We start from the raw sequence: 18,392 nt of genomic DNA on the forward strand, positions 1-18,392 counted from the left end.
GAATGAGGAAGCCCGAGCCTGTTACAGATTATTATCGGATTATGAGCAAAAACTGGTGGTGGGGAAGGACGGACTCCTGTATGAGCCTAGGGTGGCGGGAAGCATTAATCAGGCCCTGATTTTGAGACGAACACTGGATGGTGGACCTGTACCCCACTGCGGCATATAAGCATAATCTAATGCAACTTTGTTGTTACCTATATTTTGTTACAGAGAGCCTACAGCAAGCTTATGGGCAGCTTACGTTACATTAAGATGACAGCCAAACGGATATAGACTGTGCCCGGGTTACTGGGGTGATCACCCTAGCGGAATGGGTTTGGCCCCGTTAGCGCTACCAGATCCATGGATTATTTCATTTATGGACAGTTTTTTATATAGCGGACACATAGCAGCTAAGCTGGATCTAACGAATGGGTACACTCAGGCAGTTGGCTGCACCTGCATCTCACCTCCCAGCCACACATGGGCGAAGGGAGATACATTTGAATAGCTCTGCTGGGGGCCCTCTAGTGGTGCCAGCAGGAAAAAACATTTGAATCTGGCACATACAATCTGATTGGTTACCCATAACATCCCATCTTCAATAGAACTGCCAATTTAGTAAATAAACTCGTATCTATTGTTGTGCATTTCCTTTATGGAGCCCTTGCGGATACACCATTGGTACTGCTCGGTTTACCAGAACCCAGAGCGGATACAGAAAGTTAAGCAATGGGAGTAGTAAGTACTGTATAATGTATCAGGCGGTGATCTGGAAATTCCAGACGAATGTTCATGCAATAATTATAACCGTTTCCATGGACAGGAAAATCATTTTTTTTTACATGAACACACACCTACCTGGGATTTTTGTTTGTGAAAATGGGTGCAAGTAAAAAAAAAAAAAATGACTGGTAATGCGACCTGGGATTTTTACCCTGGTTACTAGCAGGGTTTTTAGCAGGTCTTTCCTGGGTGAGCTGCAGTGGAAACTGCTCTTACCCTGGAGTTTTAACCCTAGGAATATCCAAAATTCTGCCAATTGGTCCCTCCTGGGCTCTGGCAGCTGATGTCACCAGAGGAGATGTTGGGAGTGCATCCCGGAATACAGTGCAGTGGAAACAGGGATATTGGAGAACGAGACCAGACAAATCCCGGGTATAAAAAACCCCAGGTCTGACCTGGTATTTGGGTGGAAAAGAGATAGTAGAGTGATTAATCCAGTAATGGTGACAACACACAATAATCATGAATATTGGGTACAATCCATACATCGCGGTAAGCAATTGTGTTAATGTAATAAAAGAAACCCATTCTAGACACAGTCTATGGTCAGAATTCATTTGTTGTCTACACCCAATGGAGCAATTCAATTGCTGCTCCATTCAATAACCATAAAAGAACAGCAAGAATAATCTAGTAGGCCAGTGTCAGTCATATAATCTGTCAGTGGGATAAAGGTTACCAGATCCGGGAAGTTACTGTAGAGTGATTGGCTAGGCACTGTGCATGGTGACGTTCCAATTGGAATAGCACCAACACATTCCTCTGCCCACTATTACCTTGGTGGAATGCGGTTATATTTCTTTTTCATGGGAAAAAAATATATATAGTTCATTATAAAATAATAATAAAAATGATCTTTGTCCTAATTCTTCCATATTGATGTAATTCCAGTCAGTGTAGTATATGGTAGCCATATATATTTCCCATGATTTAATTACAATTATTATTACGAAGTATACCGTGGATGAGGAGTATTAGGGGAACCGAAGGTGGTTAGGGCGTATGTGTCAGGAGACACTGCGTGCCCACTACTTAAGAGCTGTTGGAATTTTGCCATCGGAATGCCACTATTGATGGTAAAACTATCTGCCATCGGGAGAAAACTATCGGTCATCCCTACGTATTTTTAGAGACAGATGGGTACATTAACAAACCACACAGATAACCACCAGCCCGGTAAAGAGAAACATGAGAGAAGCCATTCAATACCATGAACATTGCAGCGCGTCTCACTGCATCCTGAGCAAAGCAATGCTTAATAAAATGAAAGCAAGTGTGACGAGTTGCTGTGAGTTAGATAACCGTACACGTATTCAGAAGTAGGAATGGTTTAAAGACGCGAGGCGGTCTTAAGGTCCCCACACACTAGAACGATTTTTTGTCCGATTTCAGACCGATCATCCGATTTTTACAGATAATCGGCAATAACTGACCGATTATCGATAAAAAACAGCCGATATATGTTTCTAGTGTGTGGGGGCCTTTACTCTTTGGCTATTAATATATGTATGATAGATTTGTTTCCCACCTCAGTATTATGAAACACATACATGGACTGCAAAGGGGACAGTGCCATCTACAGGCGATAAGTAGGTACTATCAGGCATTCTAAGCTAGACTCCGGCCAATAAGCCCTGCCGCCCTCTTTCCCAGGGTCAGCGAGTTGTGGCAGGAGTAATTCCGTGGGAATACTAGCAATGAGCTGATTTCCTCAGGCTGTGACCTGCAGTACTGTAAGCAGGTTCCTCCCTTAGCCAGCGAGTCCTGCACAGAAGACCCACACTGACTCATCTAATGATGTATCCAGCAGCATTCATGTGGCAGAGCGTCACAATGTGCATTACCTGTGCGGCCCCTGTAACCAGCATTATGGCGATTACCAAGTATAGTGGGTATATGTGTAGGCTTATCCTGCTTGCATAGTATAGGCCGGCACAGCTAGATACTCATTGGTTGTTTGGTTAAATGATAAGAGACTTCCGCGAAGTTCATTTCCACTGTATGCAACCTCTGCAGAGTTCTCTGGGGTATGTGTCATTGTGTCAACCCAATTAGATAGACATGCATTGGGTTGACACCTGAATGGGTGAACATGGCTTTTTTTTTTGTCCCGAATGTCGACATGTGGACGCAGTCTAAGTGCGCCGCGTCCCCTCGCATGGCTGGCTATACTCGGCACACGATCTTATTCTCCTACCACACCCTAGTGTATGGCAGGGTATGAAATACTGCCTGTCGACACGTGTCAGCTGGAGAAAAAAAAAACACATGAAAACCACCTGTCAACAAGCGTCATCCCAATGCATGTCGACATAACGACCATATCCCGTTCTCTGGTGGTTAAATCTTTACAGTGCAACTAATCACATCTCAGCAACGTTACCAGCAGTGATTCCCTATGGTGGGGGATAAGCACAGGCACATGGCAGTGTATTATAACCAGCAGGCTACGCGACGCTGCCGTCAGCCCGAACCACAATAAAAGTGCATGACCTCTAATACAACCATAGTGCATTGCAACGACTGCATGACACGGCGGGCCTTAGGAGTAACCCCAGTAAGCGCACAAGCTACGCAGACCCCCCCCCCTCCAGATCCAATACACACACACCGGTTTTGTATCAGAATTTTTGATTTTAATTGCAAAAGAAACACAGGGAAAGCTAGACCGCCCTCCGCAGAGAAAAATATTATCCAGGCTCTTATTATACAATCTAGTCCCAGGACAGGGAAAGAGAACCGGCGGCGCACATGCCTCCTGTGCGCGCGACACCGGCGTTCTGTATATATTTATAATAGATTTCTGTATATATGCACAAATGGCTGCGCGGTGTGTGTGTGTGTGTGTGGAACTAATGCATTGTCGAGTGCACTTCTGCATCGATGTTCTCTAGGGAGAGGGGCTGAGCGCAAAAAAAAAAAAAAAAAAAAACAACAACAACAACCCCGAATTTAAGTTAAAAATAAAAAATAATATATAATATTAACTCTCACTATTTATCATGAAGCAGCCGGCACCCTCTCTCCCAGTCACACGCTGTAACTCAAGCGCCCAAACACCTTCAGTGGAACACTCGCACACTGTAATGCTAAACCGGAGCAAGACATTGTAAAATAAAACAAAATAAAAAAGGATGTTTGTTTAAAAAAAAAAAAAATAAAAAAAAAAAAATAAAAGCTGAGCTGCCCGCCCACTCCTCAGTGACCTCTCCATTTCCTGTCTGGAGGAGAGCCAACTCCTACTAAGGAGATAACAAGAAAAATAAAGCTTATTGAAGAAAAAAAAAATAAAGTTTGCTCTGTGTTCAATGAAGATCCCAGTCCTAGAGGTCTAAAAGTTCCAGCCCTAGAAAAAAGGTGCCCAACACCACCGGTGGGGCTGCCAAAGCTGTTTAAATACCCGTTTCAGATTTAGCCCACTTCCTTGCACCAGGAGGAGATTGCCCCACCACAGGCAGATGGGGCAGGATCTTGGGTTTGCCAATTATTGCTCCTTTTGTATCGGATGAAGGAGGTGGGGGGAGCCGGAGAGAGGAGCCGAGCAGGAGGAGTGATTGACCGTGTGCTTCCTCCCGCGCCGCGCACTCTTCCTGCGCCACACCTGCGATAGGCACCCCCCCCCTCTTCTAGCTGATCCTTTGGATGAGTTTGTCGTCTGACAGACAGTACATGGTGCTTACAGACAGGTCCGAAATGAAGCCCTCGCAGGCTCCGTGTGACACTTGCTTGCAGCCACGAAGATCAATAAGTGTCAGGTTGGAGGCTCGTCGTAAGTACAAGAGGGACTCGTCCGTTACGCCTTTACAGCCTGCAAACATAGGGAGCGATACGTTGTTAGGTACGGCTATGATCCAGACTTTACCACCTCATTATCTAAACAATATGGACTAATACAAAGAGCATGCCTTCTGTGCAGGTCATTATACAGTTTATGTACAAGCTGCTACTAGCACTTATTGCAATTCATTTTATAATGGCACTCGGGGGGTGCAAGACAGATATGACCAATGCAAACACATAGAGGCTCCGCACTCGCCAAGCTGTGTCCTGGGTAAAAACATTTTTATCTCTGATATGACTCCCCCATCCCTCTCCCCAGTTACAGCAGTGCTCCCACATCCTTCTCCACAGTTACAGCAGTGCTCCCCCATCCTTCTCCACAGTTACAGCAGAGTGCAGTGCTCCCCCAGTTACGCAGAGCGCAGTGCTCCCCCAGTTACGGCACACAAAAATGCTCCCCCAGTTACGCAGAGTGCAGCGCTCCCCCATCCCTCTCCCCCATATACGGCACAGTGCAGTGCCCCCCCATCCCTCTCCCCCAGTTACGGCAGAGCGCATTGCTCCCCCATCCCTCTCCCCCAGTTACGGCAGAGAACAATGCTCCCCCATCCCTCTCCCCCATATACGGCACAGTGCAGTGCCCCCCATCCCTCTCCCACAGTTACGGCAGAGCACAGTGCTCCCCCATCCCTCTCCCCCAGTTACGGCAGAGAACAATGCTCCCCCATCCCTCTCCCCCATATACGGCAGAGTGCAGTGCTCCCCCATCCCTCTCCCACAGTTACGGCAGAGCACAGTGCTCCCCCATCCCTCTCCCCCAGTTACGGCAGAGAACAATGCTCCCCCATCCCTCTCCCCCATATACGGCAGAGCGCAGTGCTCCCCCATCCCTCTCTCCCAGTTACGGCAGAGCGCAGTGCTCCCCCATCCCTCCCCCCCAGTTACAGCAGAGCGCAGTGCTCCCCCATCCCTCCCCCCCAGTTACAGCAGAGCGCAGTGCTCCCCCATCCCTCGCCCCCAGTTACGGCAGAGAACTTTGCTCCCCCATCCCTCTCCCCCCAGTTACGGCAGAACGCAGTGCTCCCCCATCCCTCTCCCCAGTTACAGCAGAGCGCAGTGCTCCCCCATCCCTCTCCCCCAGTTACAGCAGAGCGCAGTGCTCCCCCATCCCTCTCCCCAGTTACAGCAGAGCTCAGTGCTCCCCCATCCCTCTCCCCCAGTTACAGCAGTGCTCCCCATCCTTCTCTCCCAGTTACAGCAGAGCGCAGTGCTCCCCCATCCCTCTCCCCAATTACAGCAGAGCGCAGTGCTCCCCCATCCCTCTCCCCAGTTACAGCAGAGCGCAGTGCTCCCCCATCCCTCTCCCCAGTTACAGCAGTGCTCCCCCATCCCTCTCCCCAGTTACAGCAGTGCTCCCCCATCCCTCTCCCCAGTTACAGCAGTGCTCCCCCATCCCTCTCCCCAGTTACAGCAGTGCTCCCCCATCCCTCTCCCCAGTTACAGCAGTGCTCCCCCATCCCTCTCCCCAGTTACAGCAGTGCTCCCCATCCCTCTCCCCCAGTTACAGCAGTGCTCCCCCATCCCTCTCCCCCAGTTACAGCAGAGCGCAGTGCTCCCCCATCCCTCTCCCCAGTTACAGCAGTGCTCCCCCATCCCTCTCCCCCAGTTACAGCAGAGCGCAGTGCTCCCCCATCCCTCTCCCCCAGTTACAGCAGAGCGCAGTGCTCCCCCATCCCTCTTCCCCCAGTTACAGCAGAGCGCAGTGCTCCCCCATCCCTCTCCTCCAGTTACAGCAGAGCGCAGTGCTCCTCCATCCCTCTCCTCCAGTTACAGCAGAGCGCAGTGCTCCCCCATCCCTCTCCCCCATATACGGCACAGTGCAGTGCCCCCCCATCCCTCTCCCCCAGTTACGGCAGAGCGCATTGCTCCCCCATCCCTCTCCCCCAGTTACGCAGAGTGGAGTGCTCCCCCATCCCTCTCCCCCAGTTACGGCAGACAAAAATGCTCCCCCAGTTACGCAAAGTGCAGTGCTCCCCATCCCTCTTCCCCATATATGACACAGTGCAGTGCCCCCCCATCCCTCTCCCACAGTTACGGCAGAGCACAGTGCTCCCCCATCCCTCTCCCCCAGTTACGGCAGAGAACAATGCTCCCCCATCCCTCTCCCCCATATACGGCACAGTGCAGTGCCCCCCATCCCTCTCCCACAGTTACGGCAGAGCACAGTGCTCCCCCATCCCTCTCCCCCAGTTACGGCAGAGAACAATGCTCCCCCATCCCTCTCCCCCATATACGGCAGAGCGCAGTGCTCCCCCATCCCTCTCCCACAGTTACGGCAGAGCACAGTGCTCCCCCATCCCTCTCCCCCAGTTACGGCAGAGAACAATGCTCCCCCATCCCTCTCCCCCATATACGGCAGAGCGCAGTGCTCCCCCATCCCTCTCTCCCAGTTACAGCAGAGCGCAGTGCTCCCCCATCCCTCCCCCCCAGTTACAGCAGAGCGCAGTGCTCCCCCATCCCTCCCCCCCAGTTACAGCAGAGCGCAGTGCTCCCCCATCCCTCGCCCCCAGTTACGGCAGAGAACTTTGCTCCCCCATCCCTCTCCCCCCAGTTACGGCAGAACGCAGTGCTCCCCCATCCCTCTCCCCAGTTACAGCAGAGCGCAGTGCTCCCCCATCCCTCGACCCCAGTTACGGCAGAGAACTTTGCTCCCCCATCCCTCTCCCCAGTTACAGCAGAGCGCAGTGCTCCCCCATCCCTCTCCCCAGTTACAGCAGAGCGCAGTGCTCCCCCATCCCTCTCCCCCAGTTACAGCAGAGCGCAGTGCTCCCCCATCCCTCTCCCCAGTTACAGCAGAGCGCAGTGCTCCCCCATCCCTCTCCCCAGTTACAGCAGTGCTCCCCCATCCCTCTCCCCCAGTTACAGCAGTGCTCCCCCATCCTTCTCTCCCAGTTACAGCAGAGCGCAGTGCTACCCCATCCCTCTCCCCAATTACAGCAGAGCGCAGTGCTCCCCCATCCCTCTCCCCAGTTACAGCAGTGCTCCCCCATCCCTCTCCCCAGTTACAGCAGTGCTCCCCCATCCCTCTCCCCAGTTACAGCAGTGCTCCCCATCCCTCTCCCCCAGTTACAGCAGTGCTCCCCCATCCCTCTCCCCCAGTTACAGCAGAGCGCAGTGCTCCCCCATCCCTCTCCCCAGTTACAGCAGTGCTCCCCCATCCCTCTCCCCCAGTTACAGCAGAGCGCAGTGCTCCCCCATCCCTCTCCCCCAGTTACAGCAGAGCGCAGTGCTCCCCCATCCCTCTTCCCCCAGTTACAGCAGAGCGCAGTGCTCCCCCATCCCTCTCCTCCAGTTACAGCAGAGCGCAGTGCTCCTCCATCCCTCTCCTCCAGTTACAGCAGAGCGCAGTGCTCCTCCATCCCTCTCCTCCAGTTACAGCAGAGCGCAGTGCTCCCCCATCCCTCTCCCCCAGTTACAGCAGAGCGCAGTGCTCCCCCAGTTACAGCAGAGCGCAGTGCTCCCCCATCCCTCTCCCCCAGTTACAGCAGAGCGCAGTGCTCCCCCATCCCTCTCCCCCAGTTACAGCAGAGCGCAGTGCTCCCCCATCCCTCTCCCCCAGTTACAGCAGAGCGCAGTGCTCCCCCAGTTACAGCAGAGCGCAGTGCTCCCCCATCCCTCTCCCCCAGTTACAGCAGAGCGCAGTGCTCCCCCATCCCTCTCCCCCAGTTACAGCAGAGCGCAGTGCTCCCCCATCCCTCTTCCCCCAGTTACAGCAGAGCGCAGTGCTCCCCCATCCCTCTCCTCCAGTTACAGCAGAGCGCAGTGCTCCTCCATCCCTCTCCTCCAGTTACAGCAGAGCGCAGTGCTCCCCCATCCCTCTCCCCCAGTTACAGCAGAGCGCAGTGCTCCCCCAGTTACAGCAGAGCGCAGTGCTCCCCCATCCCTCTCCCCCAGTTACAGCAGAGCGCAGTGCTCCTCCATCCCTCTCATCCAGTTACAGCAGAGCGCAGTGCTCCCCCATCCCTCTCCCCCAGTTACAGCAGAGCGCAGTGCTCCTCCATCCCTCTCCCCCAGTTACAGCAGAGCGCAGTGCTCCCCCAGTTACAGCAGAGCGCAGTGCTTCCCCATCCCTCTCCCCCAGTTACAGCAGAGCGCAGTGCTCCCCCAGGGGTGTGAGAAGTTGCAGACACCGGGGCACGCCATGGACTCTACCTCTCACACCCCAGTCCCACGGCCAGTTTAAATTGCATTGCAGCTTTAAAAATCTAGCAAAAACCTTTAATTTTTCATCCAGTCCCTGTTAAACACCCTCTTATACCCATCTACACAGAAAAGTACAACCATGACTCTTTCGTGTACCCAGCAAATATTCCTGTACCCAAGAGCACAGATAGGCTAGAAGAATGATCTGGCTCACTGCCTACCTGCCAAGTGGATGTGTGAGAGGGAGCCCCGCGTACAGGAGCCCACAGCCGTAAGCAGGTTGACAGACTGATCGGACAGCAGGGGGCAGTGGCTGAGGTCAAGCTTAGACAGAAGAGGACAGTGTCGGATTATCAGCCGCAGCGTGACGTCCGAAATATCCAGGCCAGAGAGTCGCAGGTCGGTGAGGAAGCGGAGCTTGCTGCGCGAGTCGTGACCTGTAGGAACCAAAGAAACCGTTATCCATGGCGCAATATAACACAGAGCACGCGTGAGGGGCCTTCTGTTCAGCATGCAGTTACCTGGCTTGTCAGAGGGTGGCGTGAGCAAGTCTCTGATCTGTGCGTCTTTGATTCCCACCGTCCAGCGCAAATCTAGCGTTCGTAGGAGAGGGCAGCTGGAACTGCTGAGGGCAGAGACGGCGGACCACGAGCAACCGGCCAGGATTAAGTCTTTCAGACCTAGAGGAGTCCAGAGAAATTAGGCATGGGGGGGGGCTGCTTGGAGAGCACACCATACAGGCTAGGACATAAAACTTTTTTATGTGTGTTTACCCACCCTTGTTTGTTATATGGTTTTAAATTTACGCAGCCTTTTATAAATGAAATAAATAAAAGTTATATTTTAGATTCTATAAGGTGCACCTAGTAAAAGGACATTCTTCTCTCTTTTTCTAAATAGGACATAAAACTACCTGAAGCAGTGACGCTTTCCTCACTGTCCTCTTGAATAGATTAATGCAATACCTTGGTCCCCCAGCAAAAGGATTTCCCTGATTACAGATGGTACAAAACACAGCTGCCAGCCTGTCACCCAGCCAGCCCTGTTCTAGCCACATCACCCCCATTCTCTCCTCCCTTCACAGGCTGCCTAGAAGAATCATCTTCAAGATTAACTTACCGAGTCTCAAAGCCCTACATGACCAATGCCCAAGAGGAATACAGTCACTAGGTCGACCACTGAAGGTTGAAAGGTCGACACAAGCATTAGGTTGACAGCCAAATGTTCGACTTGAGTTTTTAACGTTTGGTTTTAACCAACAGGCAGTATTTCATACCCTACCATCCACTACGGCGCAGTGGGAGGGCCGGGTGCAGCGAGGGACCGTGCCCAAAGCTCAGCAAGCACAGCGCACTAAGCGAGGGGACGCGATACACTTTGCAGGTGATCATGTCGACATTTGGGACAAAATAAAACCATCAAAAACTCATGTCGACCTTTTTACTGTTGACCTAATGCTTGAGTCGACCCAAGGTACCTGAGGCAGCGTCTGCATGTTCTCTGTACACACTAGACCTTATTCTGGTTGATCCGCCCACCAAACCCTGCCTGGCGAATCCCCCCCCCCCCCTCACAGCGTGTGTCCCCACGCACTGGCTGCAGATGGATGTTTAGGATAAACATCCACTCGCATTCTGCGGGGAACACCCACATCTTCCGCTAGTCGCCGTGGAAGGTGCACGCATATAACAGTGACTTAAGTCCCTTACATAAGCGTGCACGCTGGGACAGAAATGGGCGGGGCAGCTGACATCTCGTACACACAACACAATGCGCCGATATACATCTAGATATTTCGAGCATTGGCTGTTTAGCAGAGCCGACTTGAATGACGCCATTCACAGATAGATCGCTCGTACACACTGGCCGATGGTGCATCGATAGATCAGCCATTCAATCGAACGGCCGATATATCAGACAATGTGTACCCACCATTGGCAGTAAGTAGAATCTCTCATAATTAAGCTTAACCATGAGGCTCTGACTCTATGGGACTCAATTCCCCGCACAGTCCGGAAGTGACTAAGTTGGACGGGACCAAGCGCTTCCCGCTTATTTCAAATGCCAGGGCCACACTCAGACATAAGGAGGCCCTTACATCCAGCAAAACAGAAAAAAGGTCCAGCTCACAGATCATTTTCTGTCTATGAAAACTGCAATGGTATATGCTGGTGCTAAATTCAAATAATAATAATAAATAAAAAAAATGTTCACCCGTACTTACCAGGCAACCGGTTAACGAGCCACGTGAGCTGCTTCTTTGACACGTTCGTCCAGCTGAGGTCCAAGTGCACAGGCTGCCTTTTAATGATACCGCTCAGGGCCTGCGGCACCAGGGACTTGCAGCGGCTGACATCGATCTTGGACCATAGGCGTCTATCACAACCCCTTAAAAAAGACACAGCAATAGGTTTTATAGGTCAGTGAATTGTTAGGAACGTCTGGCAGCCAAATACATTCATACACACACACACACACACAATCAGTGGTCAGTCTCCCCGTGGCTGCCAGTCATCAAGCGCCTCGCTCCTCGGGACAGTAGTGTCGGGTAAACACACTGACATACACCTATCATCTCTTGTACGATGACCACTTGCCCGATTCTAGAAATGGCACAGACTCAGCGAGGTCACAAATCACCTTTCACACTCCAGCGGGTGGGAGTTCAATAGCTTTTTTTGGGTGCCCGACGTTAACTATTCAATTGCTTCCCCAATTAGGTGCAAATGAAGGGGGCAGCCATCATTTCTGGCCGTACCCTCCCTGAGGTGGCGGCCAGACATGTGTGAAAAACCTGGCTTTTTGGTGCATTCTTGATCGATCAATTGGATATCACCCCATCTAAATGGACAGGAGCTTGGGGCCAAGAGCAAGAAATGTAAACCACGCAGGCGACAGTTTCTCAAACGCGGTGTAAATGGAAACCACACACAGGTGTTCTCAAACTCTGTCCTCAGGACCCCACACGGGTCACCCGGCAGGTGCACTCATTACTCACTGACACATTTTAAAAGATCCACAGGTGGAGCTAATTACTTCACTTGTGATTCTGTGAGGAGATCTGGAAAACCTGAACTGTGAGGTCGCGAGGAAGGAGTTTGAGAACCTGTGACCTAGACTAAATCAGCTTTGGATGTAATATTTTATAAAGGACACTCTAAAAAATGAGGGGTAGAAGCTGATTTGGTTGCCAAGGGCAACATCGCCACTGGTCTAGTTCTCCACTGCTTGATCCATCAAGCAGACTTGGGAAAATGACAGGGAAATATTAGAACGTACAGCACTTCCCCTTTCCTGCATGGCAGAGATTCACTATAGCACAGAGTCATTCACTAACTTGGATGACTAAATCACCCTGTGACCACAGTTTACACGTGCAGACAGCCAATCATCAGAGCGGTCCCATGTATGGGGACTATGGGGTACATGTACGAAGCAGTGATAAGGGAAAAGTGAGCCAGAGGAAGAGTGGCCCATGGCAACCAATCAGCTGCTCTGTATAATGTTATATTATGCGAGTTATAGATGTTACTTCAGTGCTGATTGGTTGCCATGGGCTACTTCTCCCTTATCACGGCTTCATACATCTGTCCCTATGTTCCAACAAGGCACCTGGAAAAAACTAGCAGCGCCGGAACCCAACCAAGCCGTCATAACCCTTATATGTGCACTCTCCTCAAACGAGCGGTTTAAATGGTATGTTACTCCACCCATGAGGTAGGCAGTAACAATCACACCTCCTCAATTCTGCATTACTCTGCCCTGCAACATATCACTGGCTCTGTGGAAGCCGTTCTGGGTGATCGCTATGGGTTACCGTCACAGTGGATGTCCCTGGAAGCTGCACTTTATCTGCTGGCAAAGAATACATTTCTAGAGCTGCAAAGCGTCCAACAGGCAACATGAGGGACCTTGGCATTCCTGGGGACGGGGGATGCATTGTGCAGAGAGACATTAATAGACCATGTTACGCCATGATTAATACAATCACGGGACGGCCCGCACAACAGAGGACGCACGCTTAAGAGATTATGTACTAAGATGGGCGATCTACCTCAGATGGGATGTTGCTATGGGCAACGTCCTACAAACGCCTCTTGCTGAGTTACCATTTTAATGTCAGTGGATTGTGCAATCTGTGCCCCATCTGTCCCAACCACGCCAATATGCCAGAGTCAGTGCGGGCATGTGCGCCAGGTACTCACCACTTGTACCAGGCCTTGCAGACTCTCATACAAATACACAGCTCCCTCCGTGTCAGGTACTGGAAGACTGACAGCCAAATGTCCTTCTGCATAGAAAGCTGATCCTTTCTCTGTCCGGACATTAAGCCATTTTCTGCCTCGTCGTCGTCGTCCTCTTCATCGTCGTCCTCTTCATCGTCATCATCGTCCTCATATTCGTCAGATGGCTGAGGGGGAGGCTGGCGAATGGACTGCCGGGGATTTGGTGTAATGGCTTGCAGTTTGGGGACGATAGAGGAGGAGCTGAGCTCCTTCGGGGGCCGCTGGAGAGTTACAGTGAGGTAGGAGCCCCGGAGCCAGATGCGGTCGTCCTCCGCCTGCTCTCGCCCGCTCGGGTGGTTCTCCTTCTCCCGGGTCAGCTGTCGCCTTTTGACTCGATCTTCCCTGCCCCCGTGTGTGACCTGTGGTGTGGAGGAAGGCGGCGTGGGGGGGCCAGAAGACGGAGAAGGCGGTAGTAGGAGAAGGGGCGGTGATGGGGGACTCTGGCCCAGAGGCGGGCGTAAGACTTTGGCTGCAAAGTGGGGGTCGAACTCACAGTTATCCGCTGCCTTCCGTTTCTGAGAACAAGAGGGAGAGAAGTCGGGTTATCGGAGCCGTTTGCAAGCACAATAATCCCAGAGTCACCAACGCAGCATTCCGGGGGGGAAATACTCATTACATACAGTATAGCTAACAATTCTCAGGGGGTTATTTACAAAGATGCAAGGTCTATTGAAGATGGGAAGTATGGGCAACCAATCAGATTCTTTCAATTATCTTATAAAAGGTCCTTCATAAATAAGAAGTAGATTTTGATTGGTTGCCACAGTGTCCCATATATAGGTACTGTTTTCTCTACAGAAGTCTTGCTTCTTTACTCGCAATGACCTTTGTGCCCTCAGCTTCAGTATAAAAGTCCTTCAGGGCAAAGTCCTCATTAGAAGCTGTCCTTGGTAAGCAAGAAACCACTTGGACACCTGGTACAGTACTAACATTCCTACACATTGTACAGCCCTGCGGTAACTGCAGATCTGGGAAACTGTCCTTGGAGAAGTAACACTAGTGTACACGATTTGTGCGATACTTGTGTTCATTCAGTATTTTTACAGAACTACTATATACAAATGTGCTGTGTGCTAGCACGGCACCCATCGCATCGCAGACCATAAGGCATGCGATGCGACGAGATTTCCCCCGATTTCATACAATGTTAAAATTGTATATGGCAAACAATGCCATACAATGCAATGCGATTTTAAATTGTATAAGCACCCTAATACGCGTACGCTCGCCTCGCTGCGCTCTCCACACTATATAAAACTCCGACATGCCGACAAGGATAGTGGGGGTATGAAAAGGTCGGAGGACGTGTACCGCCGCCCCTCGCGGGCTCGCTGCACTCTCCACGCTTCAGGTTGGCGTTCATACTGGGGGTGGCGTGGGGGTGCATTTAACATTGTAAGCACCCATAAGGGTGCTTATACAATTTTAAATCGTATAGGCGGCTTAAATCGCATCGCTGTGCATCAGGTGTATGGCATGTGATTAAAAATCGTGCAACTTAATTTCAGGTGCGCCGTGATAATACACAAGTACCGAAAAGTGTAGCACAAAGGATATTCCCAATATTTCCATAAACTTTCTAAGGAGTAAATGGACAGCAAACCGCGGCAGTGCACAGAAATCAGGACATCCATAGCAAAATGCAGATAACTGAGTCAGGCATGGCCAAACTGTGGAAAACTCATGGAATGCTCGCGGTGCAACAAAATCGTACATCCTGGCTCGCAGTAAGTCCGCCCGGCGATAGAACACATTTCATAGTTTGACAGGCATTTCAAATCTGGGGCCCTCCAGCTGTTGTGAAACTACACATCCCAGCATGCCTTGCCATAGTTTCCCTAATAGCAACACTGTGGCAAGGCATGCTGGGATGTGTAGTTGCACAACAGCTGGAGGGCTAAAGTTTGGCCATGCCTGGTTAACCCATTCAGTGGTATGCCCGAAAATTTTCCAGGCTCAGCTGCACTGCCGCAGCGGGCTGTCCCGGAAAATTTCCGGGCATAACACCAGTAGAGCCTTCCAGCTGTGCACCACTGGCGCACCACCTCTAGCGGCTCTCCCCCTGACCTCCACGCTCTGCCGATCATACGCCGGAGCTCCCCCTGCCGCCATGCCCTGCTCGAAGAGGTTTGGGTCAGCTTGGGGGGGGGGGGGGGGACGACTCGGGAGCGCTTGGGAGTTCGGACGCCTGAGTCCCCCACGAGCGTGGCCTGCCACCTGGTCACTGCTGCAGTGAGAATGGCGGTGGGGAGCTCCAGCGTAAGATCGCAGGAGGGCGAAGGCGTCAGGACTGGCTGCTGGCCTTGGAGCGGTGAGTATTACTGGGGCAGAACAAACCTGCAAATCCCACCACTCAAGGGGTTGAGGATTCTCAGCTGCCTCTAATATCTCTGCCACAACCTTTCTATCATGTCCGAGCAAATCCAACGGACAAAGTAAAATCAGTGACCAGTCAGCAGAAAGTGAGTAGATGTACACAGCCACATTTCATAGGATATAGACAGAACTTGTTTGTGTGTGGTGCCGGTGGATGTGACAGTCCTGCCGCGGGTCGGTCCAAAACACTCACCATGTGCTTCTGCCCCTCGTAACACCTCGGGCACTCCCAGTAGTTGGGAAGCTCGTCACTCAGCAGCCCTTCCCCGTCCATCTGAAATGGACAGAAATGCACAAGCGTAATAGAGAGGAGCCCGACACTAGAACCACCTGGTTTTGGTTACTTAAGCACAGATAAAATGCAGTCGTGGCGACTTGCACATGTCCACTACGGAAAGCGCAGAATGCGTGATATGAGCTGCCAATCAATGCACCCATCAGCATTATGGGGCACGTATCATTCCAACCCCCCACCCGTGTCCTGGTTATGTACGAGGAGACTGGTAATCTGACCTGCCGCTAGTTTCCCCACATCGGACAACAACTTCCTGTTTTTCCTAGATTTAGCCTCTGCCCAAAGATACAGTCTAACTGCTGCCCTTCCTGTGATGTACATCACACAGAACATGAGTGGGGGAAAGGCAGCTCAAGCCGTGCATGAAAACCCAGGAAATGCCTGGCCAGCACCGCCTCGTCTGCAACCCACACTGGCAACATACGTGCTTCCTGCTTCACATAAACCGCAGCGTTACCCTCCGTTAGCTACAGGGCTTCAATGCTCTGCTCAATTAAAAAAAATGAGTTAGTGGGTTGCATTATTCACTAAACTCCTCTAGGTGGCGCAATTCTACTAAACCACCTGATCTGCCTGTTAGCCGGCTGTGAACCCTACACTGTATGTGTAATTCCCGGAGGCCAGGGATCGTGCCGTGAAGTCACATGATAGCACGCCTGATACGGCACTAGGATTTCAGTTTGCAGATTCCAACGTCTGATGTAGCAGGAGGCTAAATCCAGCTGCTGGAAGGTAACACTGGGTGGTGGGGGTCAGGGATGGTCTGGAATGTCAGGGGAACTCTGAGGTAAAATGTAACCATAGGGTGTGCGGTGACGCAATAGTATCATACTACTATTACAATATTTAGTTTAACCTGCGGCCCTCCAGCTGTTGTGAAACTACAAGTCCCATCATGCCTTGCCACAGTTTTGCTATTAAGCGATGCTTAAACTGTGGCAAGGCATGCTGGCTGTGTATTTTCACAACAGCTGGAGGGCCGCAGATTGGACATGCCTGTCAAACTATGAAATGTGTTCTATCGCCGGGTGGACTTACTGCGAGGCAGCCAGGATGTACGATTTCGTTGCACCGCGAGCATTCCATGAGCTTCTGTTCAAAGTCCTGGGAATCATTGGTCTGATCCACCTCCCCGCAGACGGCACAGGTCACAGAGTGGGGCAGCCTGGGCTGGAGGATAAACATGGCCTCGTCAGTGATGCTTTACAACAGACGCAGAGAGGAAGCGGCATTACACTAGCCAATGATCGCAAAGCGGCAAGCCGGATGGGTTACCGGCGTTCCAAGACATGACAAATCAATAACCGCCAAGGCCCAACAACTTCTGTACTCACCGCAAGGCACTGCCTTTGCATACAGGATTGCTTCATCCGCCCGGGACCCCCAAACTTCTTCATGTCTTTGCAGTAGTGGCAAGTTCCGCACTCTCTCTGAAGACACGCCTGACACTTCCGACACCTGACCCGCCGTCTCCGTGCGCCAGAGGAGGCTGACTGACCAGAAATGGCGGCGGAAGAGGGCCGCGGAGCGGAAGTGGCGTGACGGGCTGCGGGCCTCATCATGTGAGGTTTGGTGAACTGGATCTTGGGCCGGAGGTTTACTTTGTACTGTGCAGGATGGGGACAGACGGAGAGATTATTAAAAGGACGATAATTTACATGGATTTTGGAGTATACTCTTGTTTTGATAAACTAAAGTGCTGTAAACAGTTTACAATTGACCAATCCTGCCACGGACCACAGAAAGCGGGCACTTCCCCGTGGCCACATAAAGCAACGGGTTGAAAACGAAGCGGTGATCAAGCGGCAAATAAGTGCCCATGGTGATTTTAACCTTTTACAACTCACAGCACATCAAACAAGATTTTAAAATTTGCCAAGGCACACCATCAGACCCCCACAGGGAAAAACACACTGGCCCTCACAGGAAAAAAAAATAAAAAAATCACACTAGTCCCCACAGGTAACAAAAATGAAATACGTGGGCCCTCACATGCAAAGAGACCAGTAAATGACAGTTGAACTGGTGGTGGCTGTACACTGGTGTGGACAGCTCTATCTCTGGTGGCACACGTGTGGCACTGCACAGTGGTTGAAAAATGCTGGCCCATAGTAACAAAATCGTTTAGTAGTGGCATTCATTGTGCACATTATCAAAAAATAAAAGTTGAATGGTTGCTTTGGGCTATAACATTGGTTCCCAAACTGTGCGCCGCGGCACCCTGGGGTGCTTTGGAACACATACAGGGGTGCATAGGGTTGGTGGTCCAGAAATAATCCATATTTAAACGGGTAAGTGTAATAGGTAAAACCAATTCTTGTGGCTTCCCGTCATAACATCTGTGAACAAACAGAAGCACATCCTGTTCCTCACTACATGACCCCAATGACGACATATAAGCACAAATTCTGTTACATAACCAAAATAGTGCACCGTGACACTACAACCAGTGTAAGATGTCCTAAGGGTTTCTATATACAGTAGTTTACGGCCAATTTGCCCAAAGACAATTAAAGGCCCATTTCAGTGGGAGACAATACGCTTTTTATGGCCCAAAATAACTCCTTACAATGCATCCCAAACTCGCTCCTCGAGACTCCTTTAACAGTCTTTGTTTTGAGGATATCCATGGTTGAGTGCAGGTGACTGACGTACTATTAAAGTCACCTGTACACTAGTGATGG

General features: G+C 51.1%; 1 protein-coding gene across 4 annotated transcripts in view; it reads right to left on the reverse strand.

The window, feature by feature from the left end:
• Positions 1-3,382: 3,382 nt before the first annotated feature.
• Positions 3,383-18,392, reverse strand: part of KDM2A (lysine demethylase 2A) — a 49,441-nt gene continuing 34,431 nt past the window's right edge. For 3 of the 4 annotated variants that reach the window (XM_083145895.1, XM_083145894.1, XM_083145897.1), the window contains exons 14-21: positions 17,043-17,315; positions 16,747-16,878; positions 15,607-15,687; positions 12,957-13,552; positions 10,976-11,139; positions 9,273-9,431; positions 8,973-9,188; positions 3,383-4,576 (exon numbers count right to left, since the gene is read on the reverse strand). In XM_083145895.1, the coding sequence (XP_083002021.1) occupies positions 4,395-4,576; positions 8,973-9,188; positions 9,273-9,431; positions 10,976-11,139; positions 12,957-13,552; positions 15,607-15,687; positions 16,747-16,878; positions 17,043-17,315 (1,803 nt within the window). In that variant the 3' untranslated portion in view covers positions 3,383-4,394. The remainder of the gene's footprint in view (positions 4,577-8,972; positions 9,189-9,272; positions 9,432-10,975; positions 11,140-12,956; positions 13,553-15,606; positions 15,688-16,746; positions 16,879-17,042; positions 17,316-18,392) is intronic. The other variant, XM_083145898.1, reaches the window with a different exon arrangement.

Source organism: Crinia signifera, chromosome 6 (genome assembly GCF_055691185.1).
Source record: "Crinia signifera chromosome 6, ASM5569118v1, whole genome shotgun sequence".
In the NCBI taxonomy this organism is placed as follows: Eukaryota; Metazoa; Chordata; class Amphibia; order Anura; family Myobatrachidae; genus Crinia; species Crinia signifera.